The sequence below is a fragment of the Theropithecus gelada genome, chromosome 7b, assembly GCF_003255815.1.
Source record: "Theropithecus gelada isolate Dixy chromosome 7b, Tgel_1.0, whole genome shotgun sequence".
NCBI lineage: Eukaryota > Metazoa > Chordata > Mammalia > Primates > Cercopithecidae > Theropithecus > Theropithecus gelada.
The window spans coordinates 58,581,827-58,609,743 of NC_037675.1; the positions used below are offsets into that span (position 1 = coordinate 58,581,827).

A 27,917-nucleotide genomic window follows, 5' to 3' on the forward strand; every position below is an offset into this window, starting at 1 on the left:
CTCGAAGAGCTCGGCCGTGGTAGCCATCCCGGCCGGCTGAGAGGCTCGCCCCGCACTGGATGCCGTCTCCGCTTCACATGCTGCGCCTCAGAGGCGCGGCGCACAGGTCTCCGCTCGGCTCGCCAACCCTGGCTCCGGGCCGCCGCGGGCTCCCCCACTCCCCACAGATCCCAGGCGGGGCGGGAGAGCTGCCATGAAGCGAAGCCGCAAACGCCTGTCAGCTGCCTCCCGGCGCCACCCGCGCTGCTCCCATTGTCACCGCCTCACACGCCGGAAGTGGAACTGCGCGCGTCCCGGAGGTTGTCGGGAGGGGCCAGTGAAGAAAACGAGCGGCTGGCGATCCGAAAAGAGGCTCGACGCTACGGTATATGAGGAACTTTGATCCTTGCGGGCCACCGTTCCGGAAGTGGAATTTAGAGGGAGAAAGTACCGGAGTTGCAGGGGATAGGTAAATTTCTCAACGTTATAGGTTGGGGTTCTTAGAACTTTTTGTGGTGTATGTTGAGCTAGAGCGATCCAGAAGTGTTAGTTACCTCACCTAAAAATAACCTCTCTGCTGAGCGCGACCGGTTTGTGGCGCAAGATGAGCCTTGGGGCTTCTGAGAAAGCCTATCTGCACTGTTCCTCGGTGGCGACCTTAATTATGAGATGAGTTAATGCTTCACTGACTTACCATGGCGCAGCGGGCAGTGTGGCTTATAAGTCACGAACCGGGAACTCCACTTTGTGGCACCGTGAGATTCTCCAGGTAAATGCAAATCTGAATCCTGATCGATGAAGTAGCATAGTTTTGTGGTGCTTCGTGGCCCAGGTTTGCCACGAATAGCTGCGTGACCTTGGACTAGCCAGTTAACAGACCTCTGTTTCGTCCGTTAAATAGAGATTTTAATAGTCTTACCTTACAGTGTTGTGAGAATTGAGTTGATGACTCGTACATATTAAGTATTACGGTGTATGTTTTCTATTAGTATTGGATTTTAAAATGACCTCCGTCTGCTTAGGATTAAAATGGAGATGACTAAGGGAAAGGTAGAAAATTTACTGAGCACTAAACGTTTCAGATTTTCAACATGCATTGACAAAGTCATTCAGGAACATTTTATTCTACTGAAAAATCCATGCTAAGTTACATCAGACTTTGTTGTTGTTGTTGTTGTTGTTATCGCTATTTTTTGGAAACGGAGTCTTGCTCTGTCCCCCAGACTGGAGTGCAGTGGTGCGATCTCGGCTCACTGCAAGCTCCGCCTCCCGGGTTCACGCCTTTCTCTTGCCTCAGCCTCCCGAGTAGCTGGGACTACAGGCGCCCGCCACCACGACCAGTTAATTTTTTGTATTTTTAGTAGAGATAGGTTTCGCCGTGTTAGCCAGGATGGTCTCGATTTCCTGACCTCGTGATCCACCCGTGTCGGCCTCCCAAAGTGCTGGGATTACAGGCGTGAGCCACCGTGCCCTACCCAGACTTTTATTTTTATCTTGTAAATTTGTGTCATTGGTAGAAATCATCTGTTTACAGTTCCTAATTGTTGAAGAAAATAGAAACACAAAAAAAATTAATTCACTTTTTCGTATATTGTGTTAAGTTGATCTGGTCCCACTTTTAGAATTTGCCCTGTGTAATCAAAATAGCTCTGTTAAGAGAATTATACAATAACTCATTGTAAAATGTTGGTGGCAATCGACTGGGTCTGTTCACCTTCTGTTCTCTGGCCGTTGATAATTCTTTTTTGTCCCAATTCGTTCTTCCCTGAAGAAAGTTTATAGTGAAGTAGCACCATAGTAGAATTGAGATCGAGGCAGAAAAAAATTGATTGTAATTTTAAATGAAAATTGGTTGGCAATGAGGATATGAAAAATTCCTTCTTTGCAACCTAAACAGTTTTTGTTCCGGAGGGCATCAGAGTTGGAGTTTACCATATCCCCGCAGGATTTCTGGCTGACACTAACCCCAACATTTGTTGTTGGACCTCAAATACAGGAGATTATATATATTCTTTAGTACATACTTTACCAGGCGCATCAGTCCATCCAAAGTATCTCTCATTTTACTTTGGTTACATATTCACTTTGGTTACCTATTTCTAACTGCCGTTCCCCTCCCCTTGACAGGTAGCTCTTACATCTTCGATGTTACCCTTTTTCATTGTATGCGTTTTTCAAATTACATAATTAAATGTGCTTTAGACTTCACTTCCTAATGTTACATTTGTCAGATTTCTCAGTACTATTTTAAAGAAACATCCATGATACTTTGTGTTCATCTAAGGCAGCATGCCCAATAGAATTCTTTATGATAATGGAAAGGAGAAATGTTCTTAATTTGTACTGGCTAATACTGTAGCCACTAGCCACAAGTACCTATTGAGCTTTTGAACTGCAGCTAGCATAACTGAGGAACTCAATTGTTACTTTTGGGTAATGTTAATTAATTTTTATTTAATTTTAAATAGCCACATGTGGGTAGTTCTACTGTGTTGGACAGTGCAAATCTAGGCCATTGTTTTTTCTTGCTCTGTATTACTCCATGGTTCACATCCTACACATTTTACCTGTCCCCTTTCCCTAGTGACGACCTCTCCCAAATTTGCCTCCAAAGAACACTGCCAAAGTATGCATCCTCAAATTGGTCCATTGGGCATGTCTATGCCGATTTTGACTAAAGACTGCCAAATAATCCTGCACGTTCACCCACCTACGCACTCACTAGCAGCAAGAAGGGGTTCCCATATCTCCATTCTTTCCTAACATTTAATTTTTTCCGGTAAAGGACATCTTATTTTCGTTTGCATTTCTGTGTGTAATAATGATTGTTAGTCCTTTAAGTTTCCTTTACTGTGAATTGCCTGTACATGTCTTTTTTTTCTTTCAAAGTTGCTTGTTTTTTCCTCTGAATTTGTAGGAGTTTGTTTTGTATTCTTGATATTAGTTCTATGTCATTTTTAGAAAGTACTGATATTTTCTTTAATTTTACCATCGTCAATTAACTTTATGTTTCCCTTGGTTAAAGAGAAATCACTAATTTTGATGCAATCGAAGTAGTCGCTTTTGGGAATTTGTTGAAGTTGTTTCTTACCCATATTTCCCAAAAATATCTTCCTACAGTACCTTCTCTTAACTTTATAATTTCATCTGTTACATTTAGGTCTATAACCCATATGTAGTCCATCTTTGGATATGGTGTTAAGTAGGAATCCCATTTTGTTTTTCTCTGTACTGTGGATCAGTTTTTCTGACACCACCTTTTAAGCAGTATGTCATGTCTTCATTAATTTGTGAGGCTATTGGTAATGTTAGTTATGTCTTCTCATATAAATGTTGGTTTGTCTCAGTTCTAGTGCTTTGTCTTTCTTGTGCCAATACCATATCTGTTGCTTTTGTAGCTTATCTTAATATCTCATAGAGGTAAACTTTTTACTTAAAAAGAGTAAACTTTTTATCTTAATATCTCATAGAGGTAAACTTTTTACTTAAAAAGAGTAAACTTTTTATCTTAATATCTCATAGAGGTAAACTTTTATTTTTACTTAAAAAAGTAAGTTTCTTAAATCCTAGTTTTCAGAATGACTTTTAACTGTGCTCAGGATATTATTTCAGAATAAAAAGTCAGATATGTTTGGATGGGCTTTTCAATACATTTATGGAGGTAGCAAGTTGGGTTCAAATAATTTAATTCTGTATCATTGAATGACTTAGTTAAATTTTATTGTATTTTCAGTTTTCTAACCTCTTGGGGCAGGTGTTAGAGCTACACAGATATGCACTGACATAAGTGTCAATAAGTGGCCAATATTTAAGATTTAAGAAGGCAAATGATATTTTCTCTATCTAAGTACTTATTTACCATGACAAAACTTGGTTAAGATTCTGGTTTAAAGGTTTCCTTTCCAGATAATAATAGCATCCAGTTACATCTGGCTTAGGCCGGTATCATACCCCATAGTTGTAGACCCATTTAAGCTTTGAATCCTGTTTTAGAAAAAGCATATAATAAATTAGAAATGATAGGTTGAGTCATCTAACAAAATATTCATTGAACACATATTGAGACATTGTATAAGGGTCCCAGATTAACTTATCTTCACAGTCAGTTGTGAAATTTTTATACTTAAGAACTTTATCCTCTAGAAAATTAGATAATAAGAGATTGGACTACAGTTTAGTACAGAGATCTCTACTATTCATATACAGAGATTTAGATTAATAAATGGCATTAACCTGCTATGCCATGTCATTACTGGTGTGCTACCTGATTCTTCCCCTTTCTCAATCAAGAAAATGCATCAGAATGTAAGTGAGATTTACCTACACATGGGTAACTGCTTTTGGGTTTTTTGGTTGGCTGGTGGTTTTTTTTGTTTGTTTGTTTTGTGTGTGTGTGTGTGTTTTTTTTTTTTGAGATGGAGTCTCACTCTGTTGCCCAGGCTGGAGTGCAGTGGCAAGATCTCAGCTCAGCTCACTGCAACCTCCACCTCCCGGGTTCAAGATTCTCCTGCCTCAGCCTCCCGAGTAGCTGGGATCACAGGCATGCACCACCACACCCAGCTAATTTGTGTATTTTTAGTAAAGACAGGGTTTCACCATGTTAGCCAGGCTGGTCTCAAACTCCTGCAAACTCCTGCCCTCAAGTGATCTGCCCACCTCAGCCTCCAGAAGTGCTGGGTGAGCCATTGCACCCAGCCTACATATAGATAACTTTGAATACATTCTATTTTTTATATATATATATATATATATATATATATATATATATATATTTTTTTTTTTTTTTTTGAGATGGAGTCTGGCTCTGTGGCCCAGGCTGGAGTGCAGTGGCCGGATCTCAGCTCACTGCAAGCTCCGCCTCCCGGGTTCACGCAGTTCTCCTGCCTCAGCCTCCCGAGTAGCTGGGACTACAGGCGCCCGCCACATCGCCCGGCTAGTTTTTTTGTATTTTTTAGTAGAGACGGGGTTTCACCGTGTTAGCCAGGATGGTCTTGATTTCCTGACCTCGTGATCCGCCCGTCTCAGCCTCCCAAAGTGCTGGGATTACAGGCTTGAGCCAACGCGCCCGGCCTTTTATTTTTTTTAAATATTAATAAACATCAATATTTTTTAGCAAAAACTGTTTTAGCAGGTATGTTTTTGACTCTGGTAAAAACTGCTGATTTGTTGCCACCCCTTTATTTACAAACAAGAAGATAGGCTAAGGGAAGTTAAGTGATTTACTCAAAAGTTAACAGCTGATAAATGACGTTGTTCTGGACTTTGGAGTGGAGGTAGAAGGAATGAGGAAAAGTACATATTTTGGAACTGAGAAACTGTGATCTAACAGATTTCTGTAAATAAGCAAAAGCATCTTCTGTTTCCAACCAAAGAAAAGATAAATTAGTAACTGCTTACTGTTCAACTCAGCACATGCAGAAACATTCTGATTTTATTCTTTTTTATTACCTAAAAGTATCTTCCAGGGCCATAGAGATAAACCGTTATTACTAAAATGATCTTCCTTGTGTTTGTAGGGATTGGCAAGAAGACTCAGGGTACCTGTCATTCACTATAGGTTGAGTAGAATAGAACATTCCTTTTAAAATTATACCATCTCAACTAATGAATCCAAAATTGTGGAGGGTTAAATTGAACCACTTTGTTAGTCCTACTGTAGCTGCTAAGACAGAATCAGAAGAAAAAAAAAGTTCTTATAGATGCCTAAAATGGTTCAAGTATATACTCCTTGCTGACCAAGATGATATCTGAGTGGCTGAGAGACAAGGATTTTGAATTAGAATCATGTACTCTACCTAAACTAAATAAATAAATTGAATTAAGCATTTTCAATAACAGATTATATACCAAATATGAAAGTTACTCTAATAGTAACTTAATGGGCATTATAATTTTTTGGTTGTTGGCATTTGTGGTTGTGTGTATGTATTTGTTTCTCATGTATTTTATTATTATTACTGTTTGCCTTATATTTGGGAGTTTTTAAAAAATTCTTTCATCTTGGTTTTACTTGGAAGAATCACTTATAATGTTTCTGTTTCCATAATGCAGGCGGTATCCAACGGTTGAAAAACGAGCCAGAGTCTTCAATGGAGCAAGTTATGTGCCTATTCCCGAAGATGGTCCCTTTCTTAAAGCACTGCTCTTTGAACTTAGATTATTGGATGATGATAAAGACTTTGTTGAGAGTCGTGATAGCTGTTCACGCATCAATAAAACATCCATTTATGGACTCTTGATAGGAGGTGAAGAACTCTGGCCAGTTGTCGCTTTTCTGAAGAATGACATTATATATGCTTGTGTTCCACTAGTTGAACAAACTCTGTCCCCTCGTCCGCCATTAATTAGTGTTAGTGGAGTTTCACAAGGCTTTGAATTTCTTTTTGGGATACAGGATTTTCTTTATTCAGGTCAAAAAAATGACTCTGAGCTAAATACAAAATTGAGCCAGTTGCCTGACTTGCTTCTGCAGGCTTGTCCGTTTGGCACTTTATTAGATGCCAACTTAAAGAATTCATTAGATAATACCAATTTTGCATCTGTGACTCAGCCACAAAAACAGCCAGCTTGGAAAACTGGAACGTACAAAGGAAAACCACAAGTTTCTATTTCTATCACTGAAAAGGTAAAATCCATGCAATATGATAAACAGGGTATAGCGGATACATGGCAAGTTGTTGGAACAGTGACTTGCAAGGTGAGATTTTTCTCTGGTATTTGCTTTATCATTTTATTTAACATATGGAGAAAGTTAAATTTGCTAGTTGTGGTTTAAATAACATTTTTTATTTTCATCTTAAGCAGCAGTTGTTAAATGGGAGAGTCATGTAAAATTTTATGTTGTCTTTTTAATTCCTTACCAATTATATTAGTTATCTGTGGCTGTGTAAAGAATTGTCTCATTGTCCCCAAAATAGACATTTGTTATTTTCATAGTTTCTGTGGGGAAACTACACTGGGAACTTTCAGTGTAGAGTCACTCACGAAGTTGCAGTCAGGGTTTCAGTTGAGACTATAGGCATCTGAAGGTCTGACTGAGGCTAGAAGATCTACTTGCAAGATGACTCACTCACATGGCTAACAAGTTGGTGCTAGTTATTGGAGGAAAGCCTTAGTTCCTTTCCACATGGACTTCTCAACTGGCTGCTTAAGTGCCCTCACACTTGGTGACTGGCTTCCCTCAGACCAGATGATCTGAGAGAGAGAGAGGAGAGAGAGAGACAGCCAGCCAGGCAGAAGCGATTATTTTTATTACCTAGCCTGGGAGGTTACACTTCCACTACTTTCTGTTCAGTAGAAGCAAGTCATTAAGTGGTCCATATTCAAGGGGCATGGAATTAAGCTCCACCTATGAAAAGAGTAATGTCAAATAACTTCAGAACATACTTTAAAGTCACCACTCCTATTTTCCATTTTCTTTAGGGGGTGAAATTGACATCTCTGACATATCTAAAATTATATTGAGGGACTCTTATTTAAATAAGTCATTAGATTAATATTGGGTTCTTTGTAGAAATAGAAAATAGGAAGGAAAAGACAATGGAAATAACAATACAGTTAGTGGTGAGTCATGCCATGTTGAATAATGATTGAAAATAAAATCCTCCAGGTAAACTTTCTACAAGTTTATATTAATAGTATTCTCGTTTCTTTATTTTTCTTTCTTTATTCCCTGCAGTTACGTATATTTTTTATATGTCAAATTTAATGTGTGGCTGTATATAAATCTGATAGATAAAACTAGAGTTCAAGAGCAGAGAATTAGAACAGTCCTGACAGAAATATTGGGTCTTTTTTTTTTTTATCCTGTTTAACATTAAAGTTACGTAAAAGTTTTTATGCCTATTTTAAACTCATATCTATCGTGGTCAAAAATACACTCCAGTTACTCACTTTCTTAGAAATAACTATTGTAAATGGCTCCAAAATTGAGGTGTTCATGGATTATGTCATTCTTAAGTTTTAAAGTAGTTGAATCTTCTTTCTCATAAGTTCAATGAAATGAAAATAGAAAAATAGGGCCCGGCGCAGTGTCTCATTCCTGTAACCCAGCACTTTGGGAGGCCAAGGCAGGCAAATCATTTGAGGTCAGGAGTTTGAGACCAGCTTGACCAACATGGCAAAACCCTTTCTCTACTAAAAATACAAAAATTAGCCAGGCGTGATGGAGCACGCCTGTAATCCCAGCTACTCAGGAGGCTGAGGCATGAGACTCGCTTGAACCTGGGAGGCAGAGGCTGCAGTGAGCCAAGATTGTGCCACTGCACTCCAGCCTGGGTGACAGAGCTAGACTCTGTCTTAAAAAAAATAAAACAGAAAAATTCACCAGTTCTGGTTTTTTTTCATTCTGTAGCAATAAATAGGGAATATGTTATTTTTGATATAATGCTAATTAATACCATGGCATTTAATGTGTCTGTTCATTGATAGGCTGACTGCAGTTTACTCTTAGGAGAATTTCAGATTGGTTCCTACTCTTAGTCCTGATACAAGATTATCATGATGGGCAATTTTCTTACTTAAAAAATGTTCTTAAGGGAAAAAAAAGGGTATACCTTAACCTACATGCTAAATGTTTCTTTAAGGTTGTAGGTACATAACATAACTGTTAGCCAGACATTCTTTAAGTACTTCCAAAACTTACTGTTTAAAGGAATTTTATTGTGAAGCCCATTGTAAATGGAAATAATCATCTTCATTTTATCCTACTCTGGTAGAAAACCAGAGCCAAAGGCCAGTGGTCCAAAGTTCTAGACCTCATTCTTCTACTAATTTTCTGTATGTCTTTAGAAAGTTACACAATTTTGTGAATCTTTTCTCATTTTTAAAATGAGATAAACTCTTAGGTGCCTTTTTTTTTCTTTAATAACTTTTACTGCTAAAGTTGGGTTTACATATGCCAGATTGGTTTAAAGGGTAGTACACCAATTCCTTCTAGAATGGATGTTCTCATCCTATAGTAAATAACTGATGATCTGGCATTTTAAGTGCCCAGATAGATTCATTGGCAGGTTCCATGATGGCTGATGTTTCTCTGACCCTTTACGAACGTTAAGAGATTAATTTACTAAGTATAAACTGAATATTATTAAATTATAATGGTATTTACTATTGATGTTTGCTTATTTTGTCTCCATAAATATCTATCAAAAACAAAACTACTTTTCATTTGTTCTTATTAGTTCACATATAGAAAATAGCAGATGGTTTAAAAGTTAAAACCCTAAGTTTTTTTTTTTAAGTTTTAAAGTAAGATTATATGGCATATTTATTTTTAATGTGACTGACATTGTTGTAATTGTCACTGAGAGACCTTATAAAGGCACTGATTATATGTAGTACTCTTCATAATGCCTGCCTGCTAAGTACTTACATTGTATAGCAGATACATAATGAATTCCCACACATGTCAAATAGTAGATAAAACATTAAAAGTGAAACATTTCATATTAGAAATTGAAAACAAAAGTAGGTTTATAATTAGAAAAAGATAGCCACTCAGCAAACATTTTTTATTACTGTTTTCTATGCATAGAAATGTGTCAGGCACTAGAGATACTAAGAAAAATGTAACGATTCTTGTTTCAAAGAATTTAAAACTTGAAAAGAGAAATGGACCAGGTACCTGTAGATAGTGGACAGTTAATGCATGGTGCAATCTATGTATATGATAGTGCATTAGGAACTAAGTGTTATGCTTTCAGAGTTCACTAACTCTTAAAATATTGTGTAGTTCTGGTGAAACAGAAGATACTAATAATTCTTATGGGGCTCAGTTGGTCAGTTTGATCCAGGCTTTAATAGAGGTGAATTTCAAGAGAGAGGTACAAAGACCCTGGCTACCTACACAAACACAAGTAAAGTATGTCAGTCTGGTTGGGCCAGAAGAAGCCACTATAAGATTTATAGGAGTAAAGATGTTTAACATAGAAATTAGGGCTTATTCAAGAAGCACTGAGGAAATAAGTCTTTGATCCTCTAGCTATAGCCTTTCAGAAACAGTCACTGAGGAGATAGTCAAATCAAAAGTTCACAAAGAAGTCTGAGAAACTGCCATGTCTGTCTGTTAATGACCTCACAGAGGAAATTCAAGGAAAGGTCCGCAGAAGTGTAGCATCTGGCCACTTTGGCCTTGAAGTAGGAGTTCAAGGACAGGTTTGAGAAGCTGACCTATCTGGCTTCAAGGAACTTTCAAGAAAAGTTACTTCCTTTTCTCTTTTCCCTTGTAAATCTCTCATGAGTACCTCTCATTGGCAAACTAACCCAGACTACATAGGGAAGAAGATCCTGGGCTTCTCTACATAGCAAAGGTAGGCTGTAGAGGTGATACAGAGTGTAAGACTTCACAGAGAGCATCAAATGAGCTAAGACATGAAGAATGAAAGCATTTACAGGGAGAAAACATTGCAGCTGGAAGGAATAGCACATGCAATAGCACATGCAAAGGTGCATTTGGAGGTATAAGACAGTATGGTTTATTTAGGAAAATGCAAGAATCCAATATGACTACATGTAAGTTGCAGGGTAGAAAATTATTAAGGAGGTAGATTAAAAAACAACCCCATTAAAAAGTGGGCAAAAGGCATGTACAGACACTTGCCAAAGGAAGACCTACATGCAGCCAACAAACATGAAAAAAAGCTCAACATCACTGATCATTTGAGAAATGCAAATCAAAACCACAATGAGATACCATCCAACACCAGTCAGAATGGCTATTATTAAAAAGTTAAAAAACAACAGGTGCTCGCAAGATTGCAGAGAAAAAGGAACACTTTTACGGTGTTGGTAAGAGTGTAAATTAGTTTAACCATTGTGGAAGACTGTGGCAATTTCTCAAAGACATTGAGGCAGAAATACCATTTGACCCAGCTATTCCATTATTGGGTATATACCCAAAGAAAAATCATTCTGTTATGAAGATACATACACATGTATGTTCATTGCAGCACTATTCACAATAGTAAAGACACGGAATCAACATAAGTGCCTATCAATGATAGACTGAATAAAGAAAATGTGGCACATATACACCATGAAATACTGTGCAGCCATAAAAAGGAACGAGATCATGTCCTTTGCACGGACATGGATGGAGCTAGAAATCATTATTCTCAGCAAACTAATGCAGGAACAGAAAACCAAACACCACATGTTGTCACTTATAAGTGGGAGCTGAATGACGAGACCACACGGTCACGGGGGGAACGACCACACTGGGGCCTGTCAGTTGGGGAGGTTAGGGGAGGGAGAGCATCAGGAAGAACAGCAAATGGATGCTGGGCTTAATACCTAGGTGATGGGATGATCTGTGCAACAAAATACCATGGCACGCGTTTACCTAGGTAACAAACCTGCACATCCTGCACATGTACCCCAAAACTTAAAAGTTGAAGGAAAATAAAAAGGAGGTAGATGAGAACCAAACAATGAAAGGCTTTACAAGTAATTCAGAATTGAAGTAGAATCACTGAAAGCATTCGAGCATGGAAAAAGTATAATAAAAATTATGTTTCATTAAGATAGCTCTGGCATGGAGAGCTAGGAGGATGGAGGATTAGAGGACTGATTATAGGAAAGCAAGTTCAGAAATATTTAGTGGGCTGTGGCAGAAATTGTAAGGGCCCGTATTAATGTGGTTCAACAGGAATGGAGAAAATTCAGCAGATTTAAATTATCTTTGTAAGAGCTTTAGAGATAAGCAATGGAGTCTATGAGGGCCCTCCTGGTCTCTGGCTTGGGTGTGTAAGAACATGATAAAACCATTAATAACACAGAAAGCAAAGAGAACAATACCTAGAGAAAAGTGAGTTAATTGGGGAAAATGACTTTGGTAAATTTTGAGAAGCCTGAAACAGACATTTGCTTCTGAGATTTTGGTGATAATCTTTCTGTTTGCATTTCAGTGTGATTTGGAAGGAATCATGCCAAATGTTACCATCAGCTTGAATCTCCCCACCAATGGATCTCCACTTCAAGATATTCTAGTTCATCCTTGTGTAACTTCTCTTGACTCTGCAATTCTGACTTCTAGTAGTATTGATGCAATGGATGACTCTGCATTTAGTGGGCCTTACAAATTTCCATTGACTCCACCTTTAGAGTCATTCAACTTGTGCTACTACACTTCCCAGGTAAACAACCCTAGAATAGTTGAGAGTTTGCTGATCTTTATGTTCATAAATACTATTGATAAGTAAATAATTCACACTCTTGGTATGAGAACTTAGAAAAAGTTCTATTTATCAGACAATAATTGATGAATGAAGGTGAAGATTTAGGCCGGGCACCGTGGCTCATGCCTGTAATCCCAGCGCTTTGGGAGGCTGAGGCGGGTGGATCACTGGAGGTCAGGAGTTCAAGGCCAGCCTGCCAACATGGTGAAACCTTGTCTCTACTAAAAGTACAAAAAGTTAGCCAGGCATGGTGTCGTGCGCCTGTAGTCCCACCTACTTGGGCGGCCAAGGCAGGAGAATCACTTGAACCCAGGTGGCGGAGGTTGCAGTGAGCCAAGATTGTACCAGTGTACTCCAGCCTGGGTGACAGAGCGAAACTCCATCTCAAGAAAAAAAAAAAAAAGATTCACTTCTTTGAATGAGATACCTCTTATCTTTGGTGTCGGTAACTACTTGTAAATAGCTTTCAAAATAATTGAATTTTTTGTTTTAATGTTCCCTAAAAATGTTCACGGTCATGGGATAGATTTTGGTATGATTTAGTCGTGGTTTTAACCATGAATGTAATAAAATACCCCTCATCGCAGGCAACCTGAATTACAAATATATATTATTACTCATATCTATTTATTTATTGAATAACTGCTTGTGTGTTAGACATTGTCCTAAGCACGTTACATGTATTTTCTCTAGTACTGTAGTACTGGTAACAACCTTTAATTAGACATTATCCCCATTTTACAGCTCAGGAGAGTCACAGAGAAGTGAAATGACTTGCACCAGGTATATAGTTGATAAATGGCACTGCCTGGATTTGAACCCCAATTTTTCAGACTCCCAAACCTCTTTTCTACTATACCATTTATCTCTTGTCCTAGTTGTGGATGAGTAGGTTAGAAAAACCTACTCAAGCTAGCTTAAGTAGAGCAAATTTATTTTGAGAATGCAATAGGCAGTCTCATTGCCATTTAAGAATAAGAAAAGAAGCAGACACAGTTCTTACTGGGACTGGAACCAGAAAATTAATATCAGCCTGTACTCAAGGTCCACCTTGTCTGTCACATGTCTGCTTCTCAGTCTCCTCTTTCAGCTGGCTTTCTCTGCTTACACATGACCTTACAGCTCTAGGGCTTGCACTGTATAAGTGGTCTTTCTGTGTCTTACTTCACATGTACCAGAAATAATGATTGGCTCACCCCAGCCTACAAGTTGTTTCCCCTTCAGTCAGTTATTGATGACCAACCAAGTAAGTTACTGCTGAACGAGGGGATTGGAGAACTCATGGGATTCAATTGGAGAACAGGAGCTGTGGGCAGATTGGCAGTGCCTGCTGCACACCTATTGTATACCCTATGCTGCAGGTCAGAGAACATGGAGACGGGGAGCCTGGATGAGCAAGTATAGGAACAAGAATGCATTGTACACCTTTGTAAAGCACTTTTCTCATCTCTGAAAACAGAAAAGAGAGAAGAATCCCTATCCTTAAAGCGAATATAGATTCATCATTGCTGTTACTAAAACAACTTGGAATAACCTCTAAGTCATTAAAAGTAACTCTTCTCAGTTACTTTTGGTGTTTTAGACCCATTAACCTGAGAATTATATAGACATTTATGTTTCTTTTTAGGTCCCTGTCCCACCAATTTTGGGATTTTATCAAATGAAGGAGGAAGAAGTACAACTAAGAATAACCATTAATTTAAAACTTCACGAAAGTGTGAAAAATAATTTTGAATTCTGTGAAGCTCATATACCTTTTTACAATAGGTAGGAATAAAATCTGTATTGCCATAATTTCTGTCTTCCTTAATACATTCCCACTGCTCCACAATAAATTGTCTTTCTCTTTTACCTTATTTTTAAGGTCTGAATAATTTTATTCTATTCAAATGAATGCTGATTTTCATGATATAGTCATAAAAATAATCTGTTTACCTTTAAATATGCCTTTATCTTTCTAGTAAAACTTACTAGTAAATTATACACTTAAACCAATGTAGCTTCCTCAGGAATTATTTTTCTAGCAATTTTTCCATATACAAGTCAAACCAAACTATCAACAACCCGGTGAATTAGCCAATTATAATATTACTTTATTATCAGTTCTACTTTTAAATTTATTCTGCAGCACAGATTTTTGTCAAAGTATATCTACATATGTAGTAAAACCATAGTCTTAATGTTATAGCAACCTATGTGACTGTATTAATACATTTTATATGATTTCATAGTTGTCTTAAGAACTAATAATGAAATACACATCATCACCAAAAATGTTTATGTGTGTTTTATTGTTTTTCAAGATTTAATATTCATTATTTTTTCTATTCTGGAAACTTGAATACAGATCTGCTTTTATGCTGTCCTTGTATTAAGTAACAGTGGCCAAGTTTGACTTAGATCTCTTAAAACTGTTATATCTGTGATCTTTTTCTATTTTATCCCTTTCTTTTTAAAGAGGTCCAATTACACATTTGGAATATAAAACTAGTTTTGGCCAGCTCGAAGTATTTCGAGAGAAAAGCTTACTGATCTGGATTATTGGTGAGCAAGTTTTATTTATTGGTTTTTTTTTCTTTTCATTTACTGTAGAATCTACTTGATTTAGAATAGTTGATTGGTATATTTGTGTTTTAGGCCAGAAGTTCCCAAAGTCAATGGAAATTAGTCTTTCTGGAACTGTAACTTTTGGAGCCAAGAGCCATGAGAGGCAGCCATTTGACCCAATTTGTATTGGAGAAACAGCATATTTAAAGGTAAACATATTTATATGGCTTACTACAGTAGAGCCCTTCCTTTGTTTATAAATTGCATATTTCTAGTTGATTTTTAATGTTTTCCACCAATTGTTTTAGAATTCTATTCTTTTTGTCTGGTGTAAGTTCTCTTTTGGATTTTTGTTTGATTTTTTATTGTTGTTTAGTATTAGTCACTTCTATTTCACTTAATACTTGAACATTTTAAAAAGCCAGGCATAGTGGCGGGGTGTCTGTAGTCCCAGCTATTGGGGAGACTGAGGTGGGAGGATCGCTCAAGCCCAGGAATTCAGGGTTACAGTGAGCTAAATTGTGCCACTGCACTGCAACCTGGACAACAGAATGCAACCAGATCTCTTTTAAACAAGGGTTTTTTGTGTTTTTTTAAAGGGAACCAGCTAACCTAAATACCCCAACTCAGTCTAATTCCACTCAGCTCTTGGTTATCAAATTTGAGATTTGGGCCAGGCCTGGTGGCTCCCACGTGTAATCCCAGCGCTTTGGGAGGCCAAGGCGGGTGAATCGCTTGACCCCAGGAGTTCAAGACCAGCCTGGCCAGCATGGTGAGACCCCACCTCTACAAAAAATAGAAAAATCAGCTGGGCATGGTGGTGCACACCTTTAGTCACAGCTTTTTGGGAGGTTCAGATAGGAGAATCACCTAAGCCTGGGGAGTTCAAGGCTGCAGTGAGCCATGATGATGCCACTGCATTCCGACCTGGGTGATAGAGTAAGACTCTGTCTCAAAAAGAAACAAAAAATTTGAGATTTGTGTACAAAAAATAGAAGATGTAGTCCTTACCCTCCAAGAATTTTTCAGTGTTGTACATCAACGATTTATCAGTGCTAACAGCTTTGATATTTCAAGAAAAAGGTGCTACAGCTGAAGTTATTGTGGAAAGCTTTACAGTGGAGGTGAAGTTTAAGCCAAACTCTGAGGCCTAGATATGCATGAATATGAAGACTTGAAGACTGACTAACAATTGTTTAGGTAAAGAAGTTACTTAAAAGAGTAAAGAAGGATAAACAAGGCATGCTTAGAAACCAGTGCTAAAAGTAGTAGTACTATAAGAGACTGGATACATAATTTAGATTAAGATTATACAGAATTTGAATCTGACTTTTATTCCTTTGGTTGATGGTGTACTTTTTTAAGTAGGGGAGTAGTCTTTCACAAGTGATACTTTATGAATGTTAATCTGGAATGGACGTAAGCAAGGTGAGTAAAAAAACTAGAGACAAGCCAATCTATAGCATATTAATATTCCATATGAAAGGGTAATATTATAATAAGTTAATAATGCTGAGTTAGTGTAGTGTCAACAGAAAGAGAAAAGAAGGGAAAAGGGAGAAAAATGAAGGGACTGCTGTAAAAGCTGTGATAAAAGTAAAGCCTTGACTACTAAGTAAATACAGAGACAAGAAATGTTGTTGTTCAAAGATGATATTGTTAAAAAAAAAAAAATGGAACTTAAACCAAATTTGACGCTTTTGAAGAGGGTAGAGACATGTGAATCTCATTCGTTCATTGTTTTATTCCAAATATCTAGTCCAGGACCTAGCACATAAATATTTGCTGAATGAATGAATATACCTAAATTATTGATATGAAGAAAATTGGGAAGAAATGGGTTTCATATCATATTTTTGGCTGGTAATAGCAATATAGCCCATTGTAAATGTTCAGTGGGTAGCTAAAAATCTAAAGCTTGATTCATAAGAGAAGGCTTAGCTGTATATAAGGATTTAGGAATTATCCACAGAGAAGAAATAGTTGAGGCAGTGAAAATAAATAACCGAAAAAAGATAAAATAATACAGGAAGATTCAGAAGAACAAGTGAGGCAATTGAAGGAGTGATTAGAAAGGTAGTGAGAAAACCTAAATAAAATGTATTAAAGAAATCAAGAGAAATACAGGCAATTAGGGGAAGTGGTAGTGAAGTCAGAAGTATACTGGTGATAATTCATTTCTTCTATCTTGGCTTCACTTGTGTCCAGAAGCTCTGTTTCAAGGATTATTATAAAAATTCCTACTTCAGATACCGTTCAGAAAAAAATGTGGAATGTTACCACACATTGTATGTCCTTCAAGGGTTGGAATTATGATTTTTCTATTCATTCCGCATCACCAACCAGTTACACTCACATTGAAAGCATGTAGCACATATTTTTGTTGACTGAATGATCTAAGTGTGTTTTACAGTATTTCAGTTGTATGGATATCAGTCTGGTCATAACTTATAACTATACTTAATGTTGTATTGAGAATTATACCAGCGTTGAGAATTATACCAGCATTGAGAATTATACCAAAAAAACAAGCAAAAGCCCTTTATTATCAGAGATAATTTGAGTTGCAACAGGAAAAAAAAATTGCTGAGAAGATCTGAAAATTACATTCTAAATCCCATCTTATGCATGTGATCAGTTAGTTTGGTAATTAATAAAGTTAGGAAATGGGAGAAATTTTGTGGGAATAGAGATAGGAGAAAAAATATATAAAAAGATATCAGGATACTGCAAAAATCGGGAGCATTTAGCAGCAGAGATGAGGAGAATCACAGCAAAGGAGAACAGGCGCTCCATGAAATGTAGATTTTTTTCACAGGTCATGTGAATGTCATTGTAACTTAGGGGCACCCTGGCCACTACACTGCAACCTGGACAACAGAGTGTGCTATGTCTTCAGAGAAGGTACTAATGATTCACTCTCTTACAGCACAGTGTAATAGTTGGCATGTGTAGTGATAGCCCCACATTGTCAATGAAATCCAGGAATTATGGAGGATGTTTTAGAAAGGTTTTCTAGGTAAGGGAAAAGGTAATTCCTAAGCTTAGTTCTATAAAAGTTGAATTTCACCCTTCTGGAAAATTAAGTAGTACAGCTCATTCACCCTAAACACAAGATAAACTGATGTTTCTGTTTTCATAATTACATTATATTTTGCTAGAAGGTTTACACTTTCCTGCCTGTAAAAGACTTATGATCTAGAATATATCATAACCACGTAGCCCTAGGGATAGAAGAGAATATACGGCATACAAGACAGCAGCACAGTGGGAGACAGCACCAGCTTTTGGAGTCGGTGTGGTCTGAGTTCAAATGCCAGCTCTGCTGCTTATGTGCTGGGATACCAGTTGCTTCCATCTTTGAACCTCAATTCACTCAGCATACCTTGCAGTATGGATTAGAGCTGTTAGTGAAGTGCATATTGTGTGTTAAGTACTTCATAATGACAGCCTTACAAAGAAATGGCCCTAAGGCAAAGGGAAAAAAATTATGTGTGTGTTTTTGTATACATATGTGTGCACACACACGCACACACACACAATTCAAGTTTAATACTTGTGTATTAAACTTTTTATTTTGTCAACTGTGTAAAATAAATTCGCTAAAACTGGGTCAAGGGAAAAAATGTCACCATCGTTTTTACCAAATGATCACCTTAATTTGGTATATTTCTCTCTTCTTTCTAGCTTCATTTTAGGATCTTAGATTACACACTCACTGGGTGTTACGCAGATCAGCATTCAGTTCAAGTTTTTGCATCAGGAAAACCAAAAATAAGTGCATGTAAGTTATACAGATTCAAACTAACTTAAGGGAACTAAAATGATGTTTGCAGTTATTACCTAAGGTAAAATTTGAATGTAACAGAATTTAGAGATTAGAGAATAATCCCAATTTATAAAATTCTGGACCGATCCTACCCCACATAACTGTTTGTGTACTTTGCACTGTCCTCTGCCTTCTCCTTGTTTATAAAGTGGTCTGGATGAGCAAAGATTGGGATAGAGGTGAACTTCAGTATAAAATTAGATTTGTTTTTCTCTGGTTATTTTATTCAGAGATGATTCACAGAGACTGTGGTGTTGAACAGACAGGACCTAAGCCTGGCTCAGCCATTTCATTAGGTGTATAACTTTGGGCAAATTAGTGAACTTCTTGAAGTTTAATTTTCTTGTCTATAAAATGGAAATAATAGTGTGATTTACCTCAGGCTTGTTATGAGGTTTAAATAAGATTATATTGACTCAGTATGATACTTAGCATATAGTATGGATTTAGTAGATACTAGAGATGGTTCTTATTTAAAACTTTTAAATATCTTTAGCAAATATTGCAATCAATAAGCATTATTTAGCACCTTCTCTATTCTTAATCAATAGGAAGACAATAAAAAAGACGTTTCCGCATTTTAGTATGTTTAATGGTTGGTAAAGTATAGATCTATATGTGTGTATACACACACACAAAACATGAAAATATAATGAGACAAAAAATTTATAAATGAATCAAAATTATTTAATTCAGATCAAATGGAAATATGTAACATAGAATAGTAGCTAAAATGAGGTAGAGTTACCTAAACTTAAGCAAAACCTTTTTGCCTCAAGGAGAATAAAGCTGTTATATGTGTGGACAAGAATGATCCCAATTTACACACATTTTTATTATTATAGTTAGATTAATATTTCTTAAACTAAGGATTAGGGTTCCTAAAACAGGAAGAAGAGGAAAGGACTCTCCATGGACATTTCAAGAGAATTAGAGAACTTAGAACTATAGAATTTTAAGCAGCTACTGTGCATGACAATATAACTTCTATGTAATGTAACCAGAGTAAACCAGTATTCTTTACTTCCCTAGGCTTGCCCTGTGTTTTCTCTTACATCATTTTTTTGTTGTATATATGGGAGACTGAAAGCAAACAGACCAGTATTTTAGATTGTCTATGGGAAAATATTTTAATTTATTTATGTTAACTAAACATACCACAGTAATTTCCAGAGAGCATAATACAGGATGGGAATATACCTACTTCTTAATACAAAATATGTTGAATGAAAGAACTCATTTTAAATTAATATTATGACCCATCTTTTCTTCCTCTGTTAGTTTCGGAATCTGACTGCCAGTTTGTGCAATTATGTAAAACTTTATTTTGCCATCATCTTGACAATAAAATCTATTTTCAAAATATACAACTTAGTTTAAAAATAGTAATAATTATACTTTAAATAGTAATGGCTAATTTAATTAATTTAATTAATTTAAATAATAATGGCTAATGATAATTTAAATAATAATGGCTAATATTTATTGCTTACTATATGCCAGGCAAAGTTCTAAGTGTTTCATGTATATTATCTCATTAATCCTCACAGCACCCTATGTAAGTGTTGTTATCTCCATTTTACAGATGAGGACACTGATGGAACTGAGAGATTAGGGTCCCATAGCTAGCAAATGGCAGAACTGGGAGTCAGATACTCAAGCATTCTTGCTCTAGAACCTGTCCACTTAACAGTATGCTCTCTTGCCACTCATTGTTACTGGGTTTGAGTACTTTGAAGAGAACAAAAAAGACAATATAGTCTATATTCTTTTCATTTATGAAGAAGGGCATGAAGAAGAAAGTGAAGGCTGAATTGCGTATTTAATTATATTTAATCGGATATTTAATTATTATATATATATAAAGAATTTACATATGTAATTCCAAATGAACATTATTATCTCAACTTTACATATCAGAAAACTTTACTTCAAATAGGTTGCCATTTTTGTAGGGTTTCAAAGCTATTTTTAAAAAGGCTTAAATTGATCAAAACTAGAATAAGAAATCAGTGAAGCAAACCGTTTAGAATGTTGCTAGGAAGTTGGGTGTTAATTTATATCTCTGACATTTTGGGTAAAGAATAGCAAGACCCAGAATCAGGGCCATCGTGATAAGGTTATAGAAGAGAAACCAGTGAAAAATGTTTACTGTTTTTACAGTCAGAGTAATGGTCCATACGAAAAAGATTTTAGAGAAAATGTGAAGATAAAATTGGCAGATTTGGCACAAATGAGAGATATTTCATGTAAGGTCAAAGATGGGTTGTTCAAATATTTAATGAGTCCGTATTTGTAAAATGGTAAAAGTTATAATAAAGTCTTGATAATATCAAATTAAAATGAATATTTCAAAGTATTGCCTTGAAATAACTGCATTGCACAATTTCAAAAATCATGACTTTGCTCTCGTTGAATTTTTGCTAAGATAAAATAATCTTATCATTAATTTCTTTTTCTTTTCTTTAGACCGGAAACTAATTTCTTCTGATTATTACATCTGGAATTCTAAAGCCCCCGCTCCAGTAACATATGGATCATTATTACTGTAATAGTCTTATGTTTAAATGGGATTATATAATGATAACAGTTTGAAGGAAGTCATAATCTTATATTTTTAATGTGGATGCATAGAACCTGTGAGTGAAAAATCACTGAATGATTTAATTGTAAAAGTAGTCTTATTTGGTGTTTGTAGTCTGATAGAACTTGAAAGGATGTTTTAAAAGCTAATGTCTCCAATTTTGTTAACCTTTGATTTTATGCCAGTATAATTCACAACATAGAAAAGTAATGATTCACTTGGGCTCATTTTAGACTAGTCCTGGGTCACCCTGCCACACTTGTTTCTTAGTGTTTCTGTGGCAGACATTGCTAATCAATTATAGCCCTTTTCTGTACTGAGCCTTGGATAAAGGGTCAGGCTCCTTTTCAGTTCAGAGATTCAGGGTTGTAGATGATGTGCAATATAAAAACTATTTTCTCTTCCACATCTAAGTACTAAGCTCCTAGTATAAGGTGTTGTTGCAGAATACCAGAGGCCATGTTAGAAACAACTACATCTCTTCAAAAACAGCCAACAGAGACAAAGGAAAAGTGTTTAAGTAGTAACCTGTTCTTCTTAATCAGAACTATCCTATTGACTAATAAAGAATCTGCATAATTCTACTTTTCTACTTAAGGTGTGTAATCTCTGTTCGAGAGTTAGTTTTTAAGTAAGCTTGTTAATCTGCCACAATGACATTTTGCTTAGGATGTCAGTAGCCATATTAAGATGTGTGGAATAGCTTCAGAAGAGGATCATAGTGTTTTGTAATCGTTTAATGTCTGCAGCTAAATTTTTAAAGGTAATTTAGATCTAATACTGCTCTTTCTGTGTCTTATTAAGTTAAAATTAATGAATGAATTCTGGAAAAAATTTCAAAAGGCACTCTGTGGGTAGAGAGTATCATTTAAGCTTATTTTAGTCACATGTAGTATATATCTCCTTAAAGCTGTCACTCTCACTTTCTTACCATTCTCTTGATTTCTTCAGAAACCATCTAATCATCTTTATTCTCTACCTACTTCTGCAATTATATGTCATATTATGTTTTCAGAGCAGTTCATTGTCAAGTTGGACTTTAAGTGACCATTCAAGAGAAGATGAAATCTCACGAACCTCAAAACTTCATGTCTTTTTACAGATTAGAAAAAAATATGCATTAAAGATTAATACTCAATTTGATAATATCTTGGGTTCTGTTTTTTAATGAGTCTTCTAAGGAAAAGCTTAGAAAATTTGCTAACTCCTCAAAAAAGAGCATGATAGTTTAAAGGGATTGTGCATATAAATTTAGGGTTTGAAATATGATTTTTTAATTAAGGTCAGTCCTACTCATAAACTCATTTTCTGCAAAGCATTATCATGGCATAAGGTTCTGTGTTCAAAATTATCCCAAGTAACAAAGAAAAAAGAATAATTGCCTGACCAGGACTTTAACTTGTTATTCTAGCTTAATCATAGATAATCAGCAGTGAAAACTTTCCTTTAGAAAGAAGAAAATATCATTCCCTGTAAGTTATTTGATCTCTCTTAAACTCAAATAAAGCTTAACATTTCACTTATGTTGATAAGTTAATGGTAATGGAGCCATTTGGAATCTTGATTGTATAAATGTTTACCAAATACACTAAGGTAAGCGAGAGGCATTTATCTAGTGAGTAGGCGAAGATTTAATATAATAATCCCCTAGGCAAAAGTTTATAAGCAGTTAGAAAAATCAGTGAATCTTCTATTTGGCATTTCTAGAAACCGGAGGAAAATCTAGGGTGTCCTGGAAAAGTGATGAGGTGTTGGGGAACCTGATGCCATCTGTTGCCATTCCATTCTAACATAGTGCTACAGAACTGAACCAACTTAGGTTTTCATCCCATTGAGATCAGCTGGGCACACTGTGATGCTTTTGATTTTGTCTAGAAACCTGTCACTTCAGGATAATTTCTGAAGACAGAGTCTGTTTCCCGTTTGGTAGGTGACCTGTTTAATGTTTTCCCTGTGTCTGGGAACTCCTTAGTGTAATTAGCGACCTTTGAACTCCACAACTAATCCTGAGCTATTTTGTATTCCTTACTCATCTTTAAGGCTGGACCTTTCTTTTCTTCAGAGTCCGCTGCCACAATTAAAGAAGAAACAGCTGCATTTCAAAGGGATTCCGATTCCAGAAGCTTAATCGTGATTGACATGTTCTTATTCTAAGCTATAAGACACTCTAAGAGTCCTTTCTTGGGTTAAAACTTCAATCATTTTCTAAAAAATTATCTCACTATGGATTTTATTCATTTTCTTTGATAACTATTCTTTGCATTTTTTAACTTGAAAGATGCTTTGCGTTTGCAGTGCATATGAGCAACTACTTCCAGTGAAAGATTTGGATAGTGTCAGACCTTCTCTAGATGCAAAATTGCTAAATTCCCTTTTAGTGCCAAAATATGATTATGAAATCTGATGTCTATCACATAGGTAATTATTCTTCAATAAATTCGAAAGGTTAAAAAAAAAAAGTGTTAAATTTTTTAGAATGAACTCCAGAAAAGATGGTTCATGATTTTGTAAACCCTTTTCTCCATTTTTACTAAACAATATTTTAAAAACTTTTTAAAGCCAGCAATATAGTACTCAGGCAATATACCCTTACAGTAGTGGCATTTTTTTTTTTTTTTTAACTTTTTAAGCAATTGATTCAAATGTCAAGTTTGAAGTAGTCTTGTCAGGAATTCCGATGACAATTATTTGTTTAAAAAAATTTTTGTATTAAACATTAGTCTGTCCCATAAAATAGTTTTCATTTTTTCATACCAATTCAGTATTTCTACTGGATTAAAATTATTATGGTGTTTTTATACATTGTATGATTTAAGATCTTTCAAGGCAGACATTTATACTTAGTCACAATTGCCAATTTTTTTTGGTTTTTGTTATAGTATTTCAAAATACTTCATAGACATTGATAAACTGCTACCCTACCCCTGGGAGCTAGGTAGGTGGAATTACCATCCAGTACTTCTGTAGGGACTGCTGCCACAACAGAATGGTTGTTCCTAAGACAAAGGTCAAAAAAAGGGGTGTTAATAAACAGTCCTCAGGTTTAAGGGACTTTTTTAGGATTACATCTTAAATTCCAACAAATCAGATTTAGGAGTTACTGAAAGTGAAATTGATCCATCCCTCATCCAAACTTTGCAATACTTTCCTGTTCTGACATCATTTAGATAGTTAGCTGTATTATCAGATTAGAAACCATTGTACCAGGCTGCTGAAAGGAAAAGGAGGCAAAAAGCTAAACATGGGATGAATTCTGAACCTTTTAACCTGGCTGAAGTACGTTGGTCCCTGTTATGCAAATACCTTCAATCCTCTGCTAAGTTCAGTGGAAATAATTTTCTTGAATGACAGGTTTATTCAGCAAGGATTCAGTTGGTGATTAATCCCCCTTTGATCTAGGGTATTTCACTTAACTACCAGTTACCTCGTTCTGACAAAGTGCAACTGAGATTAGGGAGATCACTAGAACACTACCAGGGTGTGCGTTTATTCTCTATAACCTTTTAAAGCAAGGGCCAAGAATGCAATTTATTTTCAGTATTTGAAGATGTAAAGTCCTGTCTGCTAAGTTAGAAAGTCAATTGAATACCAAATGAAGTTTATTTCTTACGTAATAGAACAAACATTTCTTTTTGCTTTGCCTAACAATGATATTAGGAAACATAGGCTTTGAAGAAAGAAGAAACAAAGACTACATTCTAAGTATTGCTTCTAGTTTTGTTTCATGCACTAGAGTATACTTACTGGCCCTGAGATAACCCAAAAATCAAAGCAGTGGCTATAACTTAGGCTGAGAAAATGCTTCTGTTTTATTAAGCTGCGTGGTTTCTTCTCACCTTTCCCCCTACCACCACCACCACCACCATTAGAAAATGTCATACTGTGTGGTAAAGAAATCCAGTTGAGGAAAATGTGTTGTAGTACCCGGTTATCCACCTTAAGACTAATGATTTTGAAGCTTTGTTAACTATTTCTTTTCTTGAGGCAAAGGAACTTCTTATGTTTCCATTATAAGAATAATTGCATTCATTTTCAGGACGCTTTTTTTTTTTAAAAAAAAGTGACAGCATTACCAAAATACTCGAGTAATTAAATTTTTTCTGCCTGCCTTTCTCTCAGTTATCTGAGTACCTCTTCTTCCATAATTTTAAATTTTGAAATATTACATGGGATTTTGCACAGTATTTTGAGAAAAAAATTTAAGATCATGTTTCATGCTAGGTTTCTCAATTTGCTGTTTAAAACTGTTTCAATAGTAATGTCAGTCTTTATCTTGCAAGATGTCAAATCAGAGGATTTATTCCTCCAGTATATTTTAAGACCTTTAAAAAAAAAAGTATACTGATTTGTCACAAAATATGTTTTTAAAGATTAGATTTTGATTAATGATTGAATTATAAGCAAAGCATTTTAATGCTTAGTAATTACTATTCTAGTAGTATTTTACAATACAAGTGATGTATTTAGGTTATTATACTTTTTTTTTGGCTCAGACTTTTTGCGATCTAACTTATAAATTGAAACAGTGACTCAAAGAAGTGCATATCTAACTTACGTTTGTGCCAAGCCAGCCTCCTCTAGTTTCAATTTAATAACTAGTTTCAAAATATATTTTGATAGCAAGTTCCTAAACCACAACAAAATTGCGGATCAGGAAAAATATAAGATGCAGTATTCTATAAAGATAGAGGGCAGGTTCCCATTGGCTATGTTGCTAAGAAACTAGTGTTTTTAATCATTACACTCCATGCAGTTATATTTATTCAATAAAACAGGGTATATTTTGAAATTGACCATCATAGAATATGTATATATACACACAACATACATATACAAGTATATGAATTTATGTAAATGTATACAACACTAGTGTGTCTGACTTGATGGGTTTCCCTGTGAAACATGTCGGTATCATGTAAGATAAAGAATATTTTAAGGTCAAATATTCAAATATCTTTCCTCCAAACACAGTATTAGTTAATAGTAGTGAAAGGATTCATTAAACTGAAAATTGCCAAGGAACTCATGAGTTGGTGATTGAAACAAAGTGATTAAAACTCTTATGACCTGAAGTCTTTCCAACTAGCCTCCAACTTTCCTCACCAGCTGTTTTATGGATGTAACATTAGTGTTTGTGTATAGCCTGGAACAATACAAAGCTGTACCTGTATCACTAGTTTCTTGCCTTATAAGCAGGATACTGCAAGGGCTGGTTGATTTTTCTAATGCCCTGGCCAATCTGTATAATTGACATCAGTGTATTGTTAATGTGTGATGCACAAGCATTTACAGATGGACAAATACTCCACACTAAAAACCACCTGCTGAATTTTTTTTCCAGTAGGATGTGAAAATTTGCATTTCTAATCTGTCAGACATTTAAAGTCAAAACTGCATATTTCCTTTAAATGGCCTCTTTTAAATATTTTATGTTTATAAATTTTGTTATAATGAAAAAATTTTAAATTAGTTATTCCTCTTAAATTTTTACTTTTTCCTTCAAGGGACTTGGGTGCCCTCTGCAGGTTATAGAGAGATAATTAGTGACTATATTTTAAAACCCTGTGATTTTTCTCTTTCATACACATAGCCTGCTTACACCCAATTTCAAAGAAAGTGTGAGCTAATTTATTTAAGTTAACTCTTATTAATTTGCCAGTGGTTGAAGTTGGAGTTTCTTTTCTCCACTAGTTTTATAGGTGTGTTTAGTGTGAAGAATGTGATACCATTGAACTTCCAGACTACTTAGCTGGAGCTCTTTAAATGTTGGAAATGTAGTAATACACATTCCCTCACAGAAGGGAGATTGGGAAAATAGCTATTTTGAAATTTATTGCAAATGTAGGGAATAGCTTGTTTCCCATTACGTTTTTAGAATATTACACATTTGGAGTAAGCCTTGCTTTTTCAACAGTCGTCATGTAAAATTACATGAAAGAAAATAATTTGAAAATTACACAAGATTTCTCTTTCTTGATTTTGTTGATGATGATGATTGTGTTCTAGCTCAAAAAGCAGACCTTCTCAGAATTGCTTATTTTTTAAAAAAGTGAGTACTAAACAGATAATGCATAGGTACTGCCCATTGCAGACATAGGTCTACTAAACTAGAAAGAGTATTTGAAGAGCAAAAGGCAAAGGTTTCCTCACCATCCTGTGGAAGTACATGAGTTACTCCTTTCAGTACGCCTATACTTTCTCAACAGGTGTAGCAGATTTGTTTCTGAAGGACATAGGAGTTCATTTTTTATATGAAACTGTAGAACTGGAGTGGTAATGGCACTTCTGATTCAATTAACTTACTTGGTGAAGCTGCCAGGGAAGCTAAATATGATGAGAACAAGAGGAATGACTGGGTCAAATTAATAGAAATAGATCTTTTTGCAAGCAACATAATGATTCTGATCATCAACCTTGAAAAGTAAATTAGAACAAGCAAATTGCTGTTGAAAAATTCTTTCAGCACTCTGCTGTTGCTACTCAGCTAGTCATAGCTCAGCCAGAGGGAAGGAAAAAATGCACTCAGTTTTGCATTAACAAAGGAAACATTATTAAAGTGACTGTTTACATTGTGTTTATTGAAGTGTTGAAAGAATATTTGTTGCATCTTCAAGCAACCTGCTGCTCTCCAGACTTACAGTGCATGAGTGATAATAAAAATGAGTCAGTCACTTGTACATTTTAGAAAATAAATAACTTTTAACATAATATTTCTCAACTATGTTAGTTCAAAATATTTAAGTGCCAAATTTAATGTTACCTTCTCTGCTAAAGATTTTTGTCTCTAGGAAATATATTCCAT

At 35.8% G+C, this 27,917-nt stretch overlaps 2 protein-coding genes across 5 annotated transcripts in view; one reads left to right on the top strand and one right to left on the bottom strand.

The window, feature by feature from the left end:
- EXOC5 (exocyst complex component 5) overlaps positions 1–283 on the bottom strand; it is a 64,654-nt gene extending 64,371 nt beyond the window's left edge. Inside the window, exon 1 of one of the 3 annotated variants that reach the window (XM_025392999.1) lies at positions 1–283. In XM_025392999.1, the coding sequence (XP_025248784.1) occupies positions 1–27 (27 nt within the window). In that variant the 5' untranslated portion in view covers positions 28–283. The other 2 variants (XM_025393001.1, XM_025393000.1) reach the window with 2 other exon arrangements.
- On the top strand, positions 268–27,917 carry AP5M1 (adaptor related protein complex 5 subunit mu 1). Of its 2 annotated transcripts, none has more exons than XM_025393003.1 (8): positions 268–748; positions 6,031–6,676; positions 11,886–12,113; positions 13,783–13,922; positions 14,614–14,699; positions 14,793–14,911; positions 18,390–18,486; positions 21,001–27,917. In XM_025393003.1, the coding sequence occupies exons 1-8, from the start codon at positions 675–677 to the stop codon at positions 21,081–21,083; spliced, it is 1,473 nt and encodes a 490-aa protein (XP_025248788.1). In that variant the 5' UTR covers positions 268–674; the 3' UTR covers positions 21,084–27,917. The 2 variants fall into 2 exon arrangements, with proteins under 2 accessions (XP_025248788.1, XP_025248787.1); XM_025393002.1 differs by having other exon boundaries at positions 315–448.